At 52.5% G+C, this 16,979-nt stretch overlaps 7 protein-coding genes across 7 annotated transcripts; 4 read left to right on the top strand and 3 right to left on the bottom strand.

Annotated features, from left to right (window-relative positions):
* Nucleotides 1–1,228: 1,228 nt before the first annotated feature.
* Nucleotides 1,229–2,518, bottom strand: N7532_006839 (uncharacterized protein; the record flags this gene model as incomplete). Its single annotated transcript, XM_056619333.1, has 1 exon — nucleotides 1,229–2,518. The coding sequence occupies one exon, from the start codon at nucleotides 2,516–2,518 to the stop codon at nucleotides 1,229–1,231; it is 1,290 nt and encodes a 429-aa protein (XP_056475492.1).
* A 3,080-nt stretch (nucleotides 2,519–5,598) lies between these two features.
* Nucleotides 5,599–6,145, top strand: N7532_006838 (ribonuclease III domain-containing protein; the record flags this gene model as incomplete). Its single annotated transcript, XM_056619332.1, has 2 exons — nucleotides 5,599–5,806; nucleotides 5,868–6,145. The coding sequence occupies 2 exons, from the start codon at nucleotides 5,599–5,601 to the stop codon at nucleotides 6,143–6,145; spliced, it is 486 nt and encodes a 161-aa protein (XP_056475491.1).
* Nucleotides 6,146–7,015: 870 nt separating this feature from the next.
* met2 (homoserine O-acetyltransferase) lies at nucleotides 7,016–8,549 on the bottom strand (the record flags this gene model as incomplete). Its single annotated transcript, XM_056619331.1, has 2 exons — nucleotides 7,016–8,454; nucleotides 8,513–8,549. The coding sequence occupies 2 exons, from the start codon at nucleotides 8,547–8,549 to the stop codon at nucleotides 7,016–7,018; spliced, it is 1,476 nt and encodes a 491-aa protein (XP_056475490.1).
* Nucleotides 8,550–8,833: 284 nt separating this feature from the next.
* N7532_006836 (60S ribosomal protein eL30) lies at nucleotides 8,834–9,401 on the top strand (the record flags this gene model as incomplete). The annotated part of the gene is made up of 3 exons (XM_056619330.1): nucleotides 8,834–8,903; nucleotides 8,972–9,126; nucleotides 9,306–9,401. The coding sequence occupies 3 exons, from the start codon at nucleotides 8,834–8,836 to the stop codon at nucleotides 9,399–9,401; spliced, it is 321 nt and encodes a 106-aa protein (XP_056475489.1).
* A 612-nt stretch (nucleotides 9,402–10,013) lies between these two features.
* On the top strand, nucleotides 10,014–12,527 carry aguA (alpha-glucuronidase; the record flags this gene model as incomplete). The annotated part of the gene is made up of 1 exon (XM_056619329.1): nucleotides 10,014–12,527. One exon carries the CDS (start codon nucleotides 10,014–10,016, stop codon nucleotides 12,525–12,527), a length of 2,514 nt encoding a protein of 837 aa, XP_056475488.1.
* A 398-nt stretch (nucleotides 12,528–12,925) lies between these two features.
* N7532_006834 (glycoside hydrolase family 3 protein) lies at nucleotides 12,926–13,603 on the bottom strand (the record flags this gene model as incomplete). Its single annotated transcript, XM_056619328.1, has 3 exons — nucleotides 12,926–13,411; nucleotides 13,463–13,499; nucleotides 13,557–13,603. The coding sequence occupies 3 exons, from the start codon at nucleotides 13,601–13,603 to the stop codon at nucleotides 12,926–12,928; spliced, it is 570 nt and encodes a 189-aa protein (XP_056475487.1).
* A 1,342-nt stretch (nucleotides 13,604–14,945) lies between these two features.
* On the top strand, nucleotides 14,946–16,724 carry N7532_006833 (SAP domain protein; the record flags this gene model as incomplete). Its single annotated transcript, XM_056619327.1, has 1 exon — nucleotides 14,946–16,724. One exon carries the CDS (start codon nucleotides 14,946–14,948, stop codon nucleotides 16,722–16,724), a length of 1,779 nt encoding a protein of 592 aa, XP_056475486.1.
* Between the last annotated feature and the right edge of the window lie 255 nt (nucleotides 16,725–16,979).

Here is a 16,979-nt window from a genome sequence, read left to right as displayed (position 1 = left end):
TGGTTTTTGTGATGAAAATTCCTCTTCTTTTATTTCATTCATTTCTGTGTTATTGCAATCTGCATCGTGACCGGTGTTCTGGGTCCATCCACTGTACCTTTCATTTCCTTTTTTTATTTTTATCTTCTATTTTTACCCTTTTCTTCAGCTCTTCAGATCTTCAGATGTTGCTGGATATTCTTATGTGTAATGAAGACAATAAAATCTTAAATACTTTATCTCTCCTTCCAGTAGCGTAGTTCGATGAAGTTGTAGAGAAGTATACGGACTGCTCGTAATACTACCTACCACCCAACGCCAAGTGACGGTAAATTGAGCGCCACAACGGCTACTTTCGACGCCATTTTTCATTTTACCAAGGTCTTAGTTATCGAAACATCACGTGATTGACAGTCTTATCGCTTGCTCCCGGAGTGCTCATGGCTACTCGGGATCAGCTCCACTCTGTTCAGGGTCTCTGGGTAGAAAATCAGGCACGTCATCAGTAATTCTTCTCTGCCATCCGCTTGTAGCCTCTTGTACAAATATAAAGGGATACTTTGTCAGGTGTTCGTGCCACCTCAAGCTTTCGGCGATACATAAATAGCCCCTGCTCCTACTTGCCGGAGTTTGTTTCTCTTCAGAGATATTCATTTTAAAACACTCCATTTAATTATTCTAACTGTGAGGCATCACTTATTCGATCATGCTTTCTTGAATCATCAGGTGCTTCTAGAATCCGTCATATTTAATTATATCTTCGCAGTTGGTTTCTGCATAATCTCCACAACCTGCTTAGCTCCCTGCTCTCCAGAGCAGAACGCCCCTTCCATGTAGCCTTTCCACTCCGAGCTATATTCAGCTGCTCTGGGTTGCTCAGGGATGCTCAGGGATGCTCAGGGCGGCGGGAGACTAACTCAGGCTGGGCTCCGAGAGCCGACTGCTTCCCGAGGCGGCAGTGTTACCGTTACCTTTTTTACATAGAACGTCAAATCGCAAAGTGGGGTGTAAACGCATTAAGCCCAAAGCGTTTAAACAAAGGTAGGAAATTGAATGTTTGAAAGTGATCAGATGACAGGTAACTTCCAGAATATACAACAGAAGAGGGTATATACAAACAGCCATCAAAACAAAAGAGACAATAGCTAACAGCGAATGGACATGAAAGTTCTTCATAAACTCCACCAGATCAAACCTTTTAACAGATCAACTCCAATCATAAAATTTCATTGGGTACATTGTGAATGTGTCATGCAAGAGCCGCAACAGCGGTATGAACTCTCCTCCCTTCCATGGAAGGTTCCCTTCTCCGCATCCCCAGCCCGGTCAATTTCTTCAGTAGATGCGAGGCACGTTTGCGCTTATGCCGCGGCGGGGTGTAGAGATCGTGGGTGCGGGGCACGGCATTCGAAGTTGTCTCCCGGGCCGGATCCGCGCAGAGCTGGTAGAAGTTGTGGTAGGACTTTTCGCCTTCGTCCTCGTCAAAGGAAGAGAAGCTGTGCACCGAAAAGCTGCCGCGGATACTCGAGTTGCGGCTGCTGGTCACCTCGTAGGCAGTCCAATCGGGGGTGTTGAGCTTCTTCTTGGAGGGCTGGCGCATGCTGTAAAAGCGGCGGGGTGCAGCCGGGGCGGGTTGGTTGGCCTTTTTGTTCGTGGAAGGGTTGATGGGAGTGTCGTGGTCGACTCGGGGCTGGATATCGAGGCTGGCTCGTAGCCAGGTCATGCCTTCTGGCCCGAGGGGGGAATCTCGTTCTGTGAAGGGTTGAATTGTAGGCTTCGTGCTCATCTCGTAGGCATCTTCATGTGTCCACGGGGCATCCGCCTGGGGTGGACTGTACGGGAAGAGGACCAGACTCGGCGATCTCGAGCGAGAGCACGAGGTTGAACGCGAACGAGGCGAGCGCGAACAGGGCGAGGTCGAGTCCGTGGCAGAGCTACGACCACGCGAGCGGCCGCGGACCTCCTCATCTTCCGGTAGTGAAGTCGACAGGCGCTTTCCGTAGAATCGTCCATTTCCAGCACAGGAATTGGCAGTCGACAGGCTATTGGAGCCGGTGCGGCCATAGAATCTCGGGGACGGGTTGCTAAATGCTACACCGGAGTCGGGGTTACCCTTTTGGACGGGGATGCCAGTGTCAAGGACCCTGGCGGGAGAGGGATGGCGGCCCTGGGGATTGGTGTATGCTTGAGGGGAAGGCGCAGTGCCGCCGGCTTGTCGTGACTGCGAGTCGGGGAGGAAGGAGGGCCAGATGGGTAGGCCGCGGTCGATACTTTGGACGAGCAGCGAGCAGGCATGAACGAGCTCATCCTCCAGGTCTTCCTCGACTTCCTGACGTTCGAGCAATGGCGAAACCGGGCGGAAATAACCCGGCTCGTCAGTGAAGTTGTAGCACCGGCTATCCATGTCCCACGTTGGCTTGGCCTTCAACGAGACCGGCGTGGTGGCGGATCGGGGGCGGCTCCCGGAGTTGCTGATGGAGGTCGTGGACGAATTGAGGGTGGATGCCCGGTTGCGACCGAAGGTGAAGCGCTGGCGCATTTTGGTGGTCTTTTGGGAGAGTCTACGCTCCATAACGGTGGTCGTCGTAGTCGTATTAGAATAGTGAACAAGGTATGGTTGTTATGGTGGGTTGGGACGGGTTTGTTGTGATTGCATCCAACGTAGACCCGGCCGTGCCTGCTGCTGCTCCTGCTGCTGCTGCTCCCTCTGGCTTCCACGAGTATGCAAATCTGCAGTTGCGAGGCTTTGCGAGTTGGAAATCAGCCTAAATAGACTTATCGCCTGGTTTTCAACTGGGTGGTTGTGGCTGGTGGTTGAGATTAAAGGACTGAAAGGATCGAGTCGGGCTGTCAACAGCGCGCAAACAATGAAAACGAGCGACGGCGGCTAAGTGCTTTAGTGCATGCAGCCAGTGGCAGCGGACTCCTATGCAAAAATAATAGAATTTTCTCTTCCTCCGCTACGGCAACGTAGAATTTCGAGAGCAATGCGATGCAGAGTGTCCGCGTTGGCCGTACGACGGCTCTGGTATGCGGGGGATGGGGAGGGGGGAGAGTGCAACGAGGGATGGAAGGGTTCGAGAGCAGAAAAAAGAGAGACAGGCGCGTCATGCGGTTTCTTTTGAACCCACGACGATTCGGCAGGTGTCAAGCCCTGGTGGTGGAGGGGCCCCCGATAGGCCTGGGGCCAAGCAGTGTTGGATTATCAGGACGATCAGGAGGCCGGTGGAGACTCCGCAGTCCCTTAGGGGAGTTTAGGGCTGGGGAACCGTATCAGCTGGCCGCCGCCCTCCCCACTGCACTACCGCACGGCGCAAAGATCATCGACTCGGCCAGTAGCGTCGGGTCTAGACTGGCGTCGACGCCGCTCCCTCCGTCATGTCGGCCGCTTCGCCTGTTCTCGCCTTGGAACACTCTTCGCTTGCGATGCCCCCTGGGGCTGCTATTATCCGATCCTGAGCACCCATGCAGCACGGCGCCCAGCCGTGTTCTTTTGATCTAGCGCTAATCCACCCACAGTACCCTAAGATCAAATCACTTGCAATCAGAGATAGTGAGTCAGCGCTTGCTGCCCAAAGTGGGCGAATCGCCCAGTGGGTTCGCGGGCGCTCCTTGGAATCATTTCCCCTGGATCGCGTGCCAATCGCACTGCGCTCCCAACGGGGCAAAAGGTCCCCACACAACGGCGCGCTCCACCTTTTTTCAGATTCCGTGCGAATCGTCCCTGAGATGACGATAGCTTCATCCGTGACTGGCCTATCTTGCTGCTGTATGGCCCTGAAGGTCCCGAACCCTCGGTCCTTCACCGTTCTTTTGTCCCTCCTCCGACCTCATTTTCGCGCTGAGACAGCCCCAATTTTCGACGGTTGCTGAGCTGCTCCGTTTCAAAGTGATCTTCCCTTCCCTTCGGTGTCGGATCGATCTATAGATCTATCGTCCTCGGGTTGATTTTGCCGTCCGGTGCTGATCATTGATGCTGCAAGGAACGCATACCATTGAATGGTACATCAATATGTCTGACTTCCATCCCGGCCCGTCGAAGCCCCTTGCAGTCCGATCCACTGCAATGCACGATTCAATCATTCAAGGCGTACTGTAACTGCCAGTGGTTTGGCAAGTGGTCTTTAAAAACACCCTAATTCTGCAGCACGGATGTATCCGTTTCGCCATGTGAAACATCAGCTGAACCCCTCATCTTTATTGCTTGGTCCTTGCTTGGCGGCGCATCATGCTAAAGTATTGGTCCAGTGCTCGGCTTCCCGATAGGGACAGCCTCAATACTGTAGTGATTCGATGCACTACGTACTCTAGGGTACACTACCCAGGTCAAATATAGCTGATATATATCCTGCATCTCGTACACACGATGGATTGTACATCACTGTATTGCTATACGATATACATTAATTTACACCAATCATATGACATCAAATGTGATAGCTTCTAAATACTGTAGCGACATGACATTACATTATGGAAGTATACTCGAATTGAAACGTGGCGAGTGCAAGACGGTGCGACTCCAGGTACCCTCAGTAGATGATGTATGCATGTCACATGACAGACCTCCATACTCATGTGAGGATATGCTTGGCACTGTCACATCACATGATCTCGCGGTGCCCTATCAGTGCAGCTGCCCGTACTTCATTGCAAGGCTCACTTCGATGCTACTCCACGAGTGTAGTAAAGCATTTGATGTCGGCGCTTGAAAAATTTTTGCCTCTTCAAAATGAAATACTCGAAATAGCCAGTCACAAAATATTTGAAATGATCCCATCACTACAACACCGCACGTCCAAGTTGTGTTAGTCCAATCTAAATTGAGTTGTGACATTGACAGCCAACCCACAGGAAGGGCCCGTTCCTACAAACTTCTGAATGTACAATATACACTGTAATCGAATCCTCCATTAATGTAGGGTGCTATTCATGTATACAGCCTAATGACCGTGTGAGACGGTCTGTAGCCCTGCGCCGTGGCTGGTATGCCATAAAGCTCGACGCCTGCATCGAAACAGGTTGCGCTGGAGTAGATAGTACACTAGCCTTCCAGTAAAAGTGCAGTGTGACCACGAATGACCATGGGTCTTCTCTAACCAAGGTGTACCCTAGGGTATACTTGGAAGGAGTGAATCTCAACGACTTGCTGGGCTGTCATGTGACGACCTTCCCGGGCAGGTGAGGCCAACGGGTCGTGACCATTGAAAGCCTAGTGGGCAACCCCGACTTGCTGGTGACAATTCAACTCCCGGAAAATGCAGCGTGGTTTCTCTATTTCGGGATACAAGTGCCAACAGCCCACGGATACACTCCCATGAACGCAAAAAGGCCCGGTGGGCAACACTGTTCACCAAATGTTCACTTTCGTGTCATCCGGGGGGCCCATTTTCCTTGTGAATGTTTGAGTGTCTGCCTGCAGGCGCGACTATCGCACCTGCCTCATCTGACGGATAACGTAGCCTCCAGTAGTAGTAGAGAGGCTCCAACTTCTCACTGTAATTTCTCTTCTTCTCCCCAGGGAATTCGAGCAACGCATAATTCGCCCATACTGACAATACCATCAATTCCATTCCCCCCCTCCCCCATTGAGCGTAGCATCGAAACTGCACGCCGATAATGGCCAACCGAATCCCGGAAGCCACCCTGGATGAGGTCCAGGATATCCTCGGCTGGACCTTCGAGGAACCGGGGCTGTTGGCGACTGCCCTGCAGGCGGGCCACGGCTACTACGATAGCGAGCCCCAGAGATGCCTCGCTCTTGTCGGTGACGCTGTGATCCGACTGCTTCACTACCACGATGGCATCCGCCGGCTTCAAACTGCTCGTAAGTTCAGACCTCCCCCGGTCGAAGATCATCTCAGAATACTGAACCGACGTGGATACAGGCGAGATCTCCGAGCTCCAGAGCATCAAGGGCAGCAACAGAAACCTTGCCGAGAAAGGTTTCTTCCTGGGTCTGGATCGCTTCCTGGCTGAGGTCCGTGAGAGCAACAACGCCGTACCGGTGGGCACCAAGAAGATGGCCACCACCGTGGAGGCTCTCATCGGTGCTGTCTATCTGGACAGCTACCGACACCCCACCCGCCGGAATACCATCGATGATGCTGGAAGCGCCGCCGCGAACCTCTTCCTCTTCGACTGGCCCCGGGAAGAAGATTATTGAGCATCAATGTGTAGATGAAGGTAAGCTCGCAGCCAACTGGTGCTCATGCTCCCATACGCATGTCGGACCACGCACCTAACATACATCACAGCCAAACAGAGGATACCCCGGTAGTCCTCGTTGTGCCATTGATGCCCCTTCGTTAATGCCCGAACGCCCCCACGATTTAATTTTCAATTTTGCTCACATAATGGGGTAGGGGGAATGGGGGGCGTGGGCTGGGTGAATACATAGCGCCGGAGTTATTTCCTGGTTCATTTTTCTTTATCTATTTTTTTTTTTATTTTCCGGCGCGGGAGAATTGAATCTAATGGGCTATGACCCATCTTCCAAATTGCACTATCGATGACTCGAGTAGATCCCTACGTAGTGTGAAGCTATAGATGCACTGATTGTGTAGAAGGTGAACTCACCCGTCTACCAGTTTTATTGAGTTTTATCTATGTGTAAAAAGCGACAGTGTCGCGCGAGTCACCAGTCGCCTGGTAATCGAATCGAAAATGGACCCATCAACCTCCGGAGTGTATCTCAGTTGAGACCGGGAGAAAATGACCCAGAGGGTGGGTCTGATGGAGAGCAGTTGGATGCTTCTTGTGCAGTCTTCTCGACATGGATAGCGCCAAGTGAGATTCGAGAGAGGCAGTTGGATGCGCATCTCCCTGACTAGCGAAACGGATAAAAGAACGGCAACCTCTACTTCCCCTGGATACGCCATGACATCCTGCTCAAACGCGGACTCGACGTCGAGACATCTTTACTCGAGAGCCCTCGAGCAAGACGGCCGGACGGGGATCCGTGTCGGAGGACAGGAGCATGGGATGGCTGCAGAATAGGACTGCGCCGATAATGACTTATTATATAGTCAGGACTTTACCACGCGGTAATGTCCTCTACCTCGGCCTCGCCGAAGGTACTGCTCTTGGTCAGCTTGCCAACGCTGGAAACAGCAGCCTTGTCGCCGGACCGAGCCATGATATCGGGCAACACCTCATGGAAGAAGTCCACGATGTGGCGGTTGACCTGCTCGAACTGCAGGAGGAAGGCGTCGTGGCCCTCGGGACTGTCAATGCGCTTCAGTCGCGAGTCGGGAATGCCCGCGGCAATTTCTTGCTGCTCCGCAAAGGTGAAGAGACCATCCGACTCAATTCCCAGAACCAAGGCGGGCTGCTCCACGCGGGAAAGAGCATCGAGAACAGGATCGGCCGCGTCAGGGTTACCCCGGTGGCGGGACACATCATGAGTGTCAAGCTTGCGGGTCATGGCGATATAACAATTGGCATCGAAGCGTTGAACGAACTTCTCGCCCTGGTAGCGGAGGTAGGACTGGGCCGAGAAGTAGGTGGGAGGCCGCGGGCGACCAGCAGCATCGGTCTTAGTAGGAACGGGGGCACTAAAAGTCTTGGTGCCCGAGAACTGGGGGTCCATATATTGAACTTCAGACTGCGGAGCCGGCGAGTTCTGGCGGCTCTCGGACCGCGAGGACAGACCACCACGGTGTCCGTCATTGTGAATAGCCCAGTGTTCATTCGGAGGAGTGGGAAGTTTTTCGGTGCCATTGATATTCTGCTGGCGAGTAGGGTCCGGCACATTGCGGCCGAATCGCGACTCGAAAGAATTGCGACTGCGGTAGGTGAGAAGCGCCGACATGCGAGCAGCTCCAAGACCAGTGGCAGGAGGGTCGTTGAAGGGGTAGTAACCGTCATCATACTTAGGGTCACTGTAGATGCTCTGACGTTGAGCCTCACCCCAGCTGATACACCATGCAGAATGACGGGCCGACGTGGCAATGGGCACAATGGCTCGGACATAGTCCTTGCCGAAGAACGAGTACTCGAGGGTGAGCATGCCGCCCATGGAGCCTCCAACAACAGCAGCAATCTGCTTCACACCGAGGTCATCAAGAACCAGCTTGTGAATGTTCACGTCGTCACGAACGGTGGTGAGGGGGAACTCAGGGCCGTAGTAGCCATTTTCAGGCTTGCCGTCTTTGTAGGTAACGGCACTGGCACTGCCGTAGGGGCTTCCCAAGCTGTTCAGGCAAATCATAAAGAACCGGGACAGATCAAATGCCTGCCCGGGCCCACCCAACAGAGGTCCCCACCAGTCTGCGACGTCGGCGCTTCCACTCAGGGCATGACAAATGACCAAGGCGTTGTCTCCCTCGGGCGAAAGAGTGCCCCGGGTTGTGTAGGCGACCGGGACATTGTACAGAGTAACGCCGGACTCGAGTTTGAACGACGGAATGACCGCAATGGACTGGTCCTCGATCAGACGAGAGTAGGGGTTCTCAGGTTGCGAATCGACTCTCTCTACGGGATTTAGTAGCCGTCTTAAAAAACCAGATAGGTGAAAGGGGAGGAAACTGACGGAGTCGCGCAGGGACAGCGCTAGATTCGGCCACCATGGTGACTGAAATGAACAATGCAAATGCAAAGAAAGTGATGAAGAAGAATGGAATGGAATAGAAAACGAGGGGAAATCAATGCGGGCGGACAAAAGCCTGCAGAAAATGATGACTCACCCGCAACCCCGCGGGTCACGGGATCCACGTCACGTGGGCGGTGAGATAACCCTCGCTTGGAGTTTTCCACCCGAACAAAGTGCGACTCCGAATTTGATTTCCTTCCACACCTCCATCCACGGCAACCTCTTCTCCCATCAACCCACCAACCCTCCACCACCGTCAAAATGGTTAAGGCTAAGAAGTCCGGCGAGACCATCTCGTCCCGTCTCGCTCTGGTCATGAAGTCCGGCAAGGGTGAGTTTCAATTGCATCGCACAAATCGCACGGAAGGTAAAAAAAAATTAACATTTTTTTCCGCGCAGTCACTATGGGCTCCAAGTCCACCATGAAGACCCTCCGCTCCGGCAAGGCCAAGCTGATCCTCATCGCTGGCAACTGCCCTCCCCTCCGCAAGTCCGAGCTTGAGTACTACGCCATGCTCGCCAAGGTTCCCGTCCACCACTTCAACGGCAACAACGTACGTTTCCCCCTTCTAAGTCGACACTCCCAGGAGTCGTCGCAGCTGCCAGTCAGCTCCACTACTCTGAGAAGAAGCTGGGCGTCTGCCTGCTTCGGAGAGTGAAGTTGCTCAGCGATGGGTTTTCTTCCGCCAGGAAGGATCCCGGAGAGCCAGTAAGCAAACTAACAATCATATAGATTGAGCTCGGCACTGCCTGCGGTAAGCTGTTCCGCTGCTCCACCATGGCTGTCCTGGATGCCGGTGACTCCGACATCCTCACCCGTGAGCAGTAAATGTCTGCTCTTTAGACCAGCTTCGGCGCCCGGGTTAGCGCAAGCCGCCCTGTAGCCATTTTTTCCGTTGGTGGAAAAAAAATAAAAAAAAATTTACGATTGATGACATCTCTGGCCTCCGTGTGCCCAATACCCTGTTCAATTTTGCAAGGATGGTCATAGGAGACGGCGTTTCTAGAAATAGCCTAAAAATTACGAGATGTTTCAATGCAAACAGCCCCCTATGTTCCAGTATTCTCAGCCTTTCCTTACTGGCCTTCCGTAACTTCTTGGCTTATCCGAACTTACCCTAGGTTGTGCTTGTCCCTGAGGCACGAAGAGGCCGCGGGAAATCTTCGGCTGCAGGTGAAACCCCACGCCGTCGCTGCTTTGCGGGGAAATCCCAAAGTATCCACTTTTTTGCTGCACTCCTCACCTCCGCAAACTTGCCTGGCACTATAGCCTGAAATCTTCTATTTAACAGGTAGGCACTAGGGACTTTTAGCCTGAACCATTCCGGATCCAAGGAGCTGTCGATCGCCTGATGCGCAAGCACGGGGTAGTATAAGAGATACCCCACGGCCAAGGGATGCCCTGGTTTCTCATGGCCCAAATTAGCTTTTTCTTCCTAAGATGCGAGTTCTCTTCTTTCTCGCGCCGCTATTAGGATCTGCGACCGCTGAGAATGGCCTGGCTGGGTGGCTGCGACACGCATCGCTGTCATGTTCTCACCAATGCCAGTCGAAACTGCCAGCCAACATCATTGCCCTCAATGCGACCGAGTCGAGCCCTGTCTACACTGCAGGCATCGAGCTGCAGCAAGGCTTGAAAGGCATCTACGGTTCCCATGTCGATATCAGCCACGACAAGTGTCAAACGCCGTCAGCTGCCGTCATCGTCGGCACTCTTGAGCAATATCGCAAGACATGCGGGTCTTTGAAAGATGTCCCCGATCTCGATGGAGACGGTTTCTGGATCGACACGAAAGACACTGTGGTTCATATCCTCGGCTCAAACGAAAAGGGTGCGCTCTATGGCGCCTTTGAATATTTGTCGATGCTGGCACAAGGGAACTTTTCCGAAGTCGCCTATGCCACAAACCCGGTGGCTCCAATTCGATGGGTGAACGAATGGGATAATATGGATGGCAGTATAGAAAGAGGATATGGTGGACCGTCAATCTTCTTCAAGGACGGCGCCATCGTTGAAGACCTCACTCGTGTCAAACAGTATGCTCGACTTCTCGCCTCGATTCGAGTTAACGCAGTGGTTGTCAACAATGTAAATGCCAATGCCACGTTGTTGACAACTGAGAACCTCGAGGGACTCGGTCGAATCGCAGACGTCTTCCGTCCATATGGTGTACAAGTTGGAGTTTCCTTGAACTATGCATCGCCCGAAACCTTTGGTGGTCTGGACACCTTCGATCCCCTGGACGCATCGGTCATCAAATGGTGGACCAACATCACAGATCAAATCTATGAGCATGTGCCAGATCTGGCTGGCTATCTTGTCAAGGCGAACTCAGAAGGACAACCCGGTCCATTGACATACAATCGGACTTTGGCCGAAGGAGCAAATCTCTTCGCCAATGCCCTACAACCGCATGGGGGCATTGTGATGTTCCGCGCTTTCGTTTACGATCAGCTCAACGAGACAAACTGGACAGCCGATCGAGCCAAGGCTGCAGTTGAATTCTTCAAAGAACTCGATGGGAAGTTTGATGAGAATGTGGTTGTTCAGATTAAATATGGCCCCATCGATTTCCAAGTGCGCGAGCCGGTATCACCCTTGTTCGCCAACTTGTTCAATACCAGCACTGCGATTGAGCTGCAGGTCACGCAAGAGTATCTCGGACAGCAATCCCACCTAGTTTATCTCCCGCCTCTCTGGAAAACAATTCTGGATTTTGATCTTCGGATTGACCACAAGGCCTCTCTTACGCGCGATGTCTACTCTGGAAAGCACTTCAACAGGAAACTGGGAGGATCTGCCGCCGTCGTCAACGTTGGCACGAACACTACTTGGCTTGGTAGCCATCTGGCCATGTCAAACCTGTATGCCTACGGGCGTCTCGCCTGGGACCCTACCGACGATCCCAAGGGTATGCTACAGGACTGGATTCGACTTACCTTCGGCTTTGACGAAAAGGTGCTCGACGCAATCACGCAAATGTCCATGGAATCCTGGCCGGCCTACGAGAACTACAGTGGCAATCTAGGAATACAAACCCTGACGGATATCCTGTATACGCACTATGGCCCTAACCCAGCTTCTCAGGACGATAATGGCTGGGGTCAATGGACTCGGGCAGACCGTACTTCAATCGGAATGGATCGGACGGTCTCTAATGGTACAGGGTACTCTGGTCAATACCCAGACGAGATCGCAGCCATGTACGAAGATATCGATACTACTCCTGATAATCTTCTCTTGTGGTTCCACCATGTCAACTATACCCACCAACTGCACTCAGGTAAAACAGTCATCCAGCATTTCTATGACGCCCACTACAGTGGCGCAGAGACAGCACAGTACCTTTTGGCTCAATGGCAGTCTCTGAAGGGGAAAATTGACGAAGAGCGATACGAGCATGTAGTCCGTCGTCTGGAGTACCAGGCTGGCCATTCCATCATTTGGCGAGATGCCATCAACGATTTCTACCACAATCTCTCCGGAATCCCCGATCAATTCAAGCGTGTTGGCCGTCACCCATGGCGCATAGAGGCAGAGAACATGTCGCTGGACGGATACAGGCCCTACACAGTCAGCCCCTTCGAGACGGCATCAGGGTCTGTTGCTATCGTAACAACCTCCAACGAGACTGTCGGCACAGCCACGACCAATATCAAGCTCCCGTCTGGAACCTATGATTTGGCGGTGAACTACTACGATCTTTATGGCGGAAAATCTCAATGGGGAGTCTACGTGAATGACAAAAAGGTCGGTGAATGGCAAGGCAACAATGAGGATGTCTTCAGTCACACACCCTCCATTTATTTGGATGGTCACTCGGCTACGCGTCTCAAATTCAGAGATGTCAAGGTGAAGAAAGGTGACACTTTGAAAATCATCGGTAAGCCCGATGGGGTTGAGCCAGCACCGTTAGACTATGTTGCACTCCTGCCGCAAGGAATCGTGGATTGAAGATCATGCTCCATTTTGATGTGCCTCAAATTCCACAACGATGGCCAGTATCTACGCATGCACATACACAATCCAAGAATTATCATCTCAACTCAATTGGTCTATAAAGATCTATAATTTGAGTTTTCCAAATGAGAAAATATCAGAAAAGAAAGGACAGAGATCTCAAGAATCAATCAGATAGTTAATGTGGAGTTTCCACGAAGGGCGCGAGGTCGAGCCGACAGAGAAGGTGTACTTTCCACTAGCAGTAGCCCACTTCTGCGCAGAGACATCCCAATAACTGACGTCACGATGGCGCAGGGGGAATTTGATCTGAGTAGTCTTTCCTGACTCAGTCAAAACCTTTTCAAACCCACGAAGGGCACGGATTAGCTCCTAAGCCTCCTTGGGAAAGCTCACATACAGCTGGCCATCTCCCTGCCTTGCAGAGAACCGGTATACTTGACCGTCGTGATAATTTGGATGGGATCATTAAGTGTCTCTGTCGGATACTTGGATGACAATGCCGAAGAGTTAGTCACCTTAGCGCTCACATCGCCATAGTTAAAGGTGGTATAGCTCGATCCGTGGCCGAAGGGGAAGCGATGCTCGATGTTCTTCGCATCAAACCAGCGATGGTTGACATAGAATCCTTCTTTGAAAGCGCTGTTTTCAGTCTCGAAGACTGAAGTGGGATTGTCCGACTCCCTCTTTTTGGCGATTGTGTGACTCAGTTTGCCGCTAGGGTTCACATCACCATACAAGACATCGACGATGGCATTTCCAGATCCCTGGCCGAGAAGACCCGCATATAGCACCGCCGGTATCCTGGGCGTCGTTGGACAGAGAGCTTCGGTCGGCTCCTTCGCCTGACGAAGAATTGATGAAGACAAGATATACTTCTGTGATCGAGGCGTATGCGTCAAAGTTTAGAGAAGTTCCAGTATTCATACCGCCCCGAAGAAATGAGCTGCCCGAGCTGGAGATAGGCTGCATTATCATGTTAGCTGAGTTCCTCGCACAGAGTATGGGGAGTCGTGTCAATACAGGGGTGCTACTACATTGATGTCTTCCGAAGAAAGCCCCCGTGACATTAGACCAATGGCAGACAATTGAAATGTGATGCTGGATTTGATTCTTCAACGCCTACTACCTAGATACTTCATGGTGTTTGATTTCTGCGGACGGTGCATGATAGCTGACATGAACAAGTCAATTTGCAATTACCAGACTCAGTGAAAGGGGTGTATCAGATATATCTGAATGCCCGGAAGTTTCGGAATATTTTATAGACACCAGACAAGGTGGCGCACATGCTACCACCAGCCGTGATCCAGGCAGGTCCCTGCAATCGTAAGGAGTTGGCGGGGATGCGCCTCTGAGTTGTCGATCGGTCGGGTCCTACTCCTGTTCACAGATCAGTATGAATTATACGATGGTCTGATTAGGAGTTTGGGCATTACCTGGGGCTGCCGGCCAAGAACGCCTCGGTAGAGTGCCGACCTGCTGATCGAGCAGAGTTTGGAAGTTACTGAAGGAAGACATATTTCAAGCGATGTTGGGTTGTCCGGCTTAGTGGTTTCGTATGCCTGTTGTTCTTTCCAGCAGGCGAGGAGGCACCCTGCTTATATGAGCGACAACTCATAGAGTCATCTGATGAAAGACGTAAGGTATGCATTAAAACAGTCGTGAGTGTAGGAGATTGGTTGGCTCTTAGGTGGCTTGGAATACGATTCGTCTCCTTGCCCGATATCCTTGGTTGCGGGCTCGGCCCCATGCTTGCATGGGTGGCAAGTCCTCGCCTGACTTTGAGACTAAGCACAAAGCAACTCAACTGGGAGCTTTGAAATTTCAATCCATTTTAGTTTTTGTAGCTAAATTCTGAAATTGGCAAGTATTGAGCAGTCTACCATAATTCACTTGGGGCGGTTCGCTACCCGTACCGAGTTAGGACAGTCGATGAACTACCTGTAGTATCACTGTAGATCAGCAATGAGTCGTAACCGAGGGGGTCTTGTTTTTGTATGAAATCAGAATCAGCTTCACATTTAGAAGGAGTAGTAATAGAATTGGCTCTGAATTTTCCAGGTTGTTAGAGTCGCCTACATGATCAAATTCCCTTGACTTTCCCGTTCATCCTCTGGTAACTTCGCAGCATATCTTACGTGTCACGCCCGCACCTCTTTCGATGACTCTTTCCCTTACTTCATCGCCGATCAACATTTTGACGCTCTCGGTCACCTTTTTAATCCTTTATTTAAGGTGGTTGACAGTCTCTGGAGCGTCGCACGAAACACCGCGGCCACTTTATACCCACGCTAGCTTGATCCGGCTAGCGTCCTACATCATCGGCGCGCATTCCGCGCGCGTCCCCAGATTCATTTTCAGTGTCCATTCACTCTCTCCCCCCTTCGCCCCTCTCATGTTCTGCGCACAATGGCCGACTACTCATCTTGGAAGGTGGCTGATCTGAAGGCCGAGTTGAAGCGGCGTGGAATTTCCCAGACTGGTCTTCGCCTCAAGCAACATTTTATCGACAAACTCGCAGAGGAAGACACTCAAGCTCCGACCGGCGATGCAGCTAAAGCTTCACCCGAAGCCGCCGCTGCCGAGGAGGAGGAGCAAGAGCAGCAGCAGCAGCAGCAGCAGCAGCAGCAGGAAGCGGCGTCGGACGTAGCTCAACCAGCAGCAGAGACTGAACCGCAACCCCACGAAGAAAAAGAAGCGCCCAGCCAAGAACCACCCGCACCGAAAGAACCATCCCCCGAGGAACCGGAGCCCGCGAAGACGCAAGACGAGCCATTGGAGAAACCAGCTACGGCTGAAGACGATGCGCAAAAAGTAGAGCCAGTGCAAAAACCCGAGTCAGCAGTCGGTCAGGAGAAACCAGGTGAAGCCGAGCCGGAACCCGCACCTGCGCCCGCCGGGGTCGCTCCTTCCCAGGCTGAACCCGCCGAGCGGGCAGAGTCAGCTGAAGCAGGCGACAAGCGCGTCCCACCAGCAGCCTCAGCCTCCGCTGCCAATACGGAAATGTCAACTCCTGTACCCGTCGAAGAGGCCCTCGAGGATAAACGGAAGCGCAAACGCCGCAGTCAGAGCCCCGTCCCGACCCAAGAGGCAATCGCAAATAAGAAAGCTCGAGCCAAGGAGGAAGTTGTCCTGAAAGACGATGTGATGAACGACGCGCCCCTGGAGGAACAGAAACCTGAAGAAGAGAAACCTGAAGAAGAGAAACCTGAAGAACAGAAACCATCTGTCCCTCTCCCTACCTCGGCCCCCAAGCCTCCCACTTCGATCAAGCAAGACGCACGCTTCCGCGGTCTGTTCAAGTCCACCGAAGAAGTACCGCCAACGGATACAGTGATGGATGACACGGAAGTTGAGCCCGCCTTGCACGCTGTGACCACAGCCCTCTACATTGATGGGCTGATGCGTCCTTTGCAGCCCGTTGCGCTTCGCAAGCATATCGTCGGCATTGCTTCGGGTGCCGGTGCGTCACCGAATGCCGATATCGTCCAGGAGTTCTATCTCGATCCCATCAAAACACACTGCTTTGTTCGTCTTAGCGATACCACCGCCGCGTCACGGGTCCGCTCCGCTATGCATGGGAAGGTATGGCCCAAAGAGCGCAATCGCAAGGTTCTGTTTGCCGATTTCGTTCCCGATGACAAGATCGAAGAATGGATCAAGACTGAGCGGGAATCGCGAGATCGCGCTGGACCTCCCGTGCGCTGGGAAGTCCGATACGACACTACTGATGAAGAGACCACCGCTACCTTGACCGAAGTCGGGCCCAATTCACGCTCCGCCCCGAACAAACCTAAGGAGTCTCCGTTCAGCAGCACACCACCACTGGGTCCTCGTGGAAGTGTCCAGGCGGATCGTCGACCCTCCAACGCCCCACCAGTACCTCCGTCGCGACCTGGACAAGGCTTCAAGCCATTGGACGAACTTTTCAAGTCGACGACGGCCAAACCCAAGCTTTACTATCAGCCAGTTTCTCGCAGTGTTGCCGACAAGCGGCTGGATCAGTTTGACGAGCTGCTCCGCAAGGGCACGTTCCCCCGCCGCGGTGGTGATGAAAGGCGCCGGATCACCTTTGAGGACGATGATTACTTTGTCGATATCGGACCTGAGTACGGCCGTGCAGCTCTTCAGCGACGCCAGGACCGTGGGGGACGACCGGGAGGTTCGTGGCGCGGACGTAGATATTGAAACCACTGTACCTACCCCAACAAGGACAAAGGACAAGGACTAAAAGACACAAAATTTCCCAAAACCACTGACTCCGGCGCGGTCTGAGACGTTTTCCATGTACGATACCAATGCGAATGTTTGACTAGAAACATGTACAACATACCCTATACATTGTATCTGTTTCGCGTAGAAGAGCTGATCTACAGCGCTGACAGGCAGCCAAGCCGACCAAAATAGACAAGCCTCGCCCAAGACGCGCCGATCCCTGCGAAT

The sequence above is a fragment of the Penicillium argentinense genome (assembly GCF_028826775.1).
Source record: "Penicillium argentinense strain IBT 30761 chromosome Unknown utg000005l_segment0_segment0, whole genome shotgun sequence".
Lineage (NCBI taxonomy): Eukaryota > Fungi > Ascomycota > Eurotiomycetes > Eurotiales > Aspergillaceae > Penicillium > Penicillium argentinense.
This window is presented reverse-complemented; position numbering and strand designations above follow the sequence as displayed.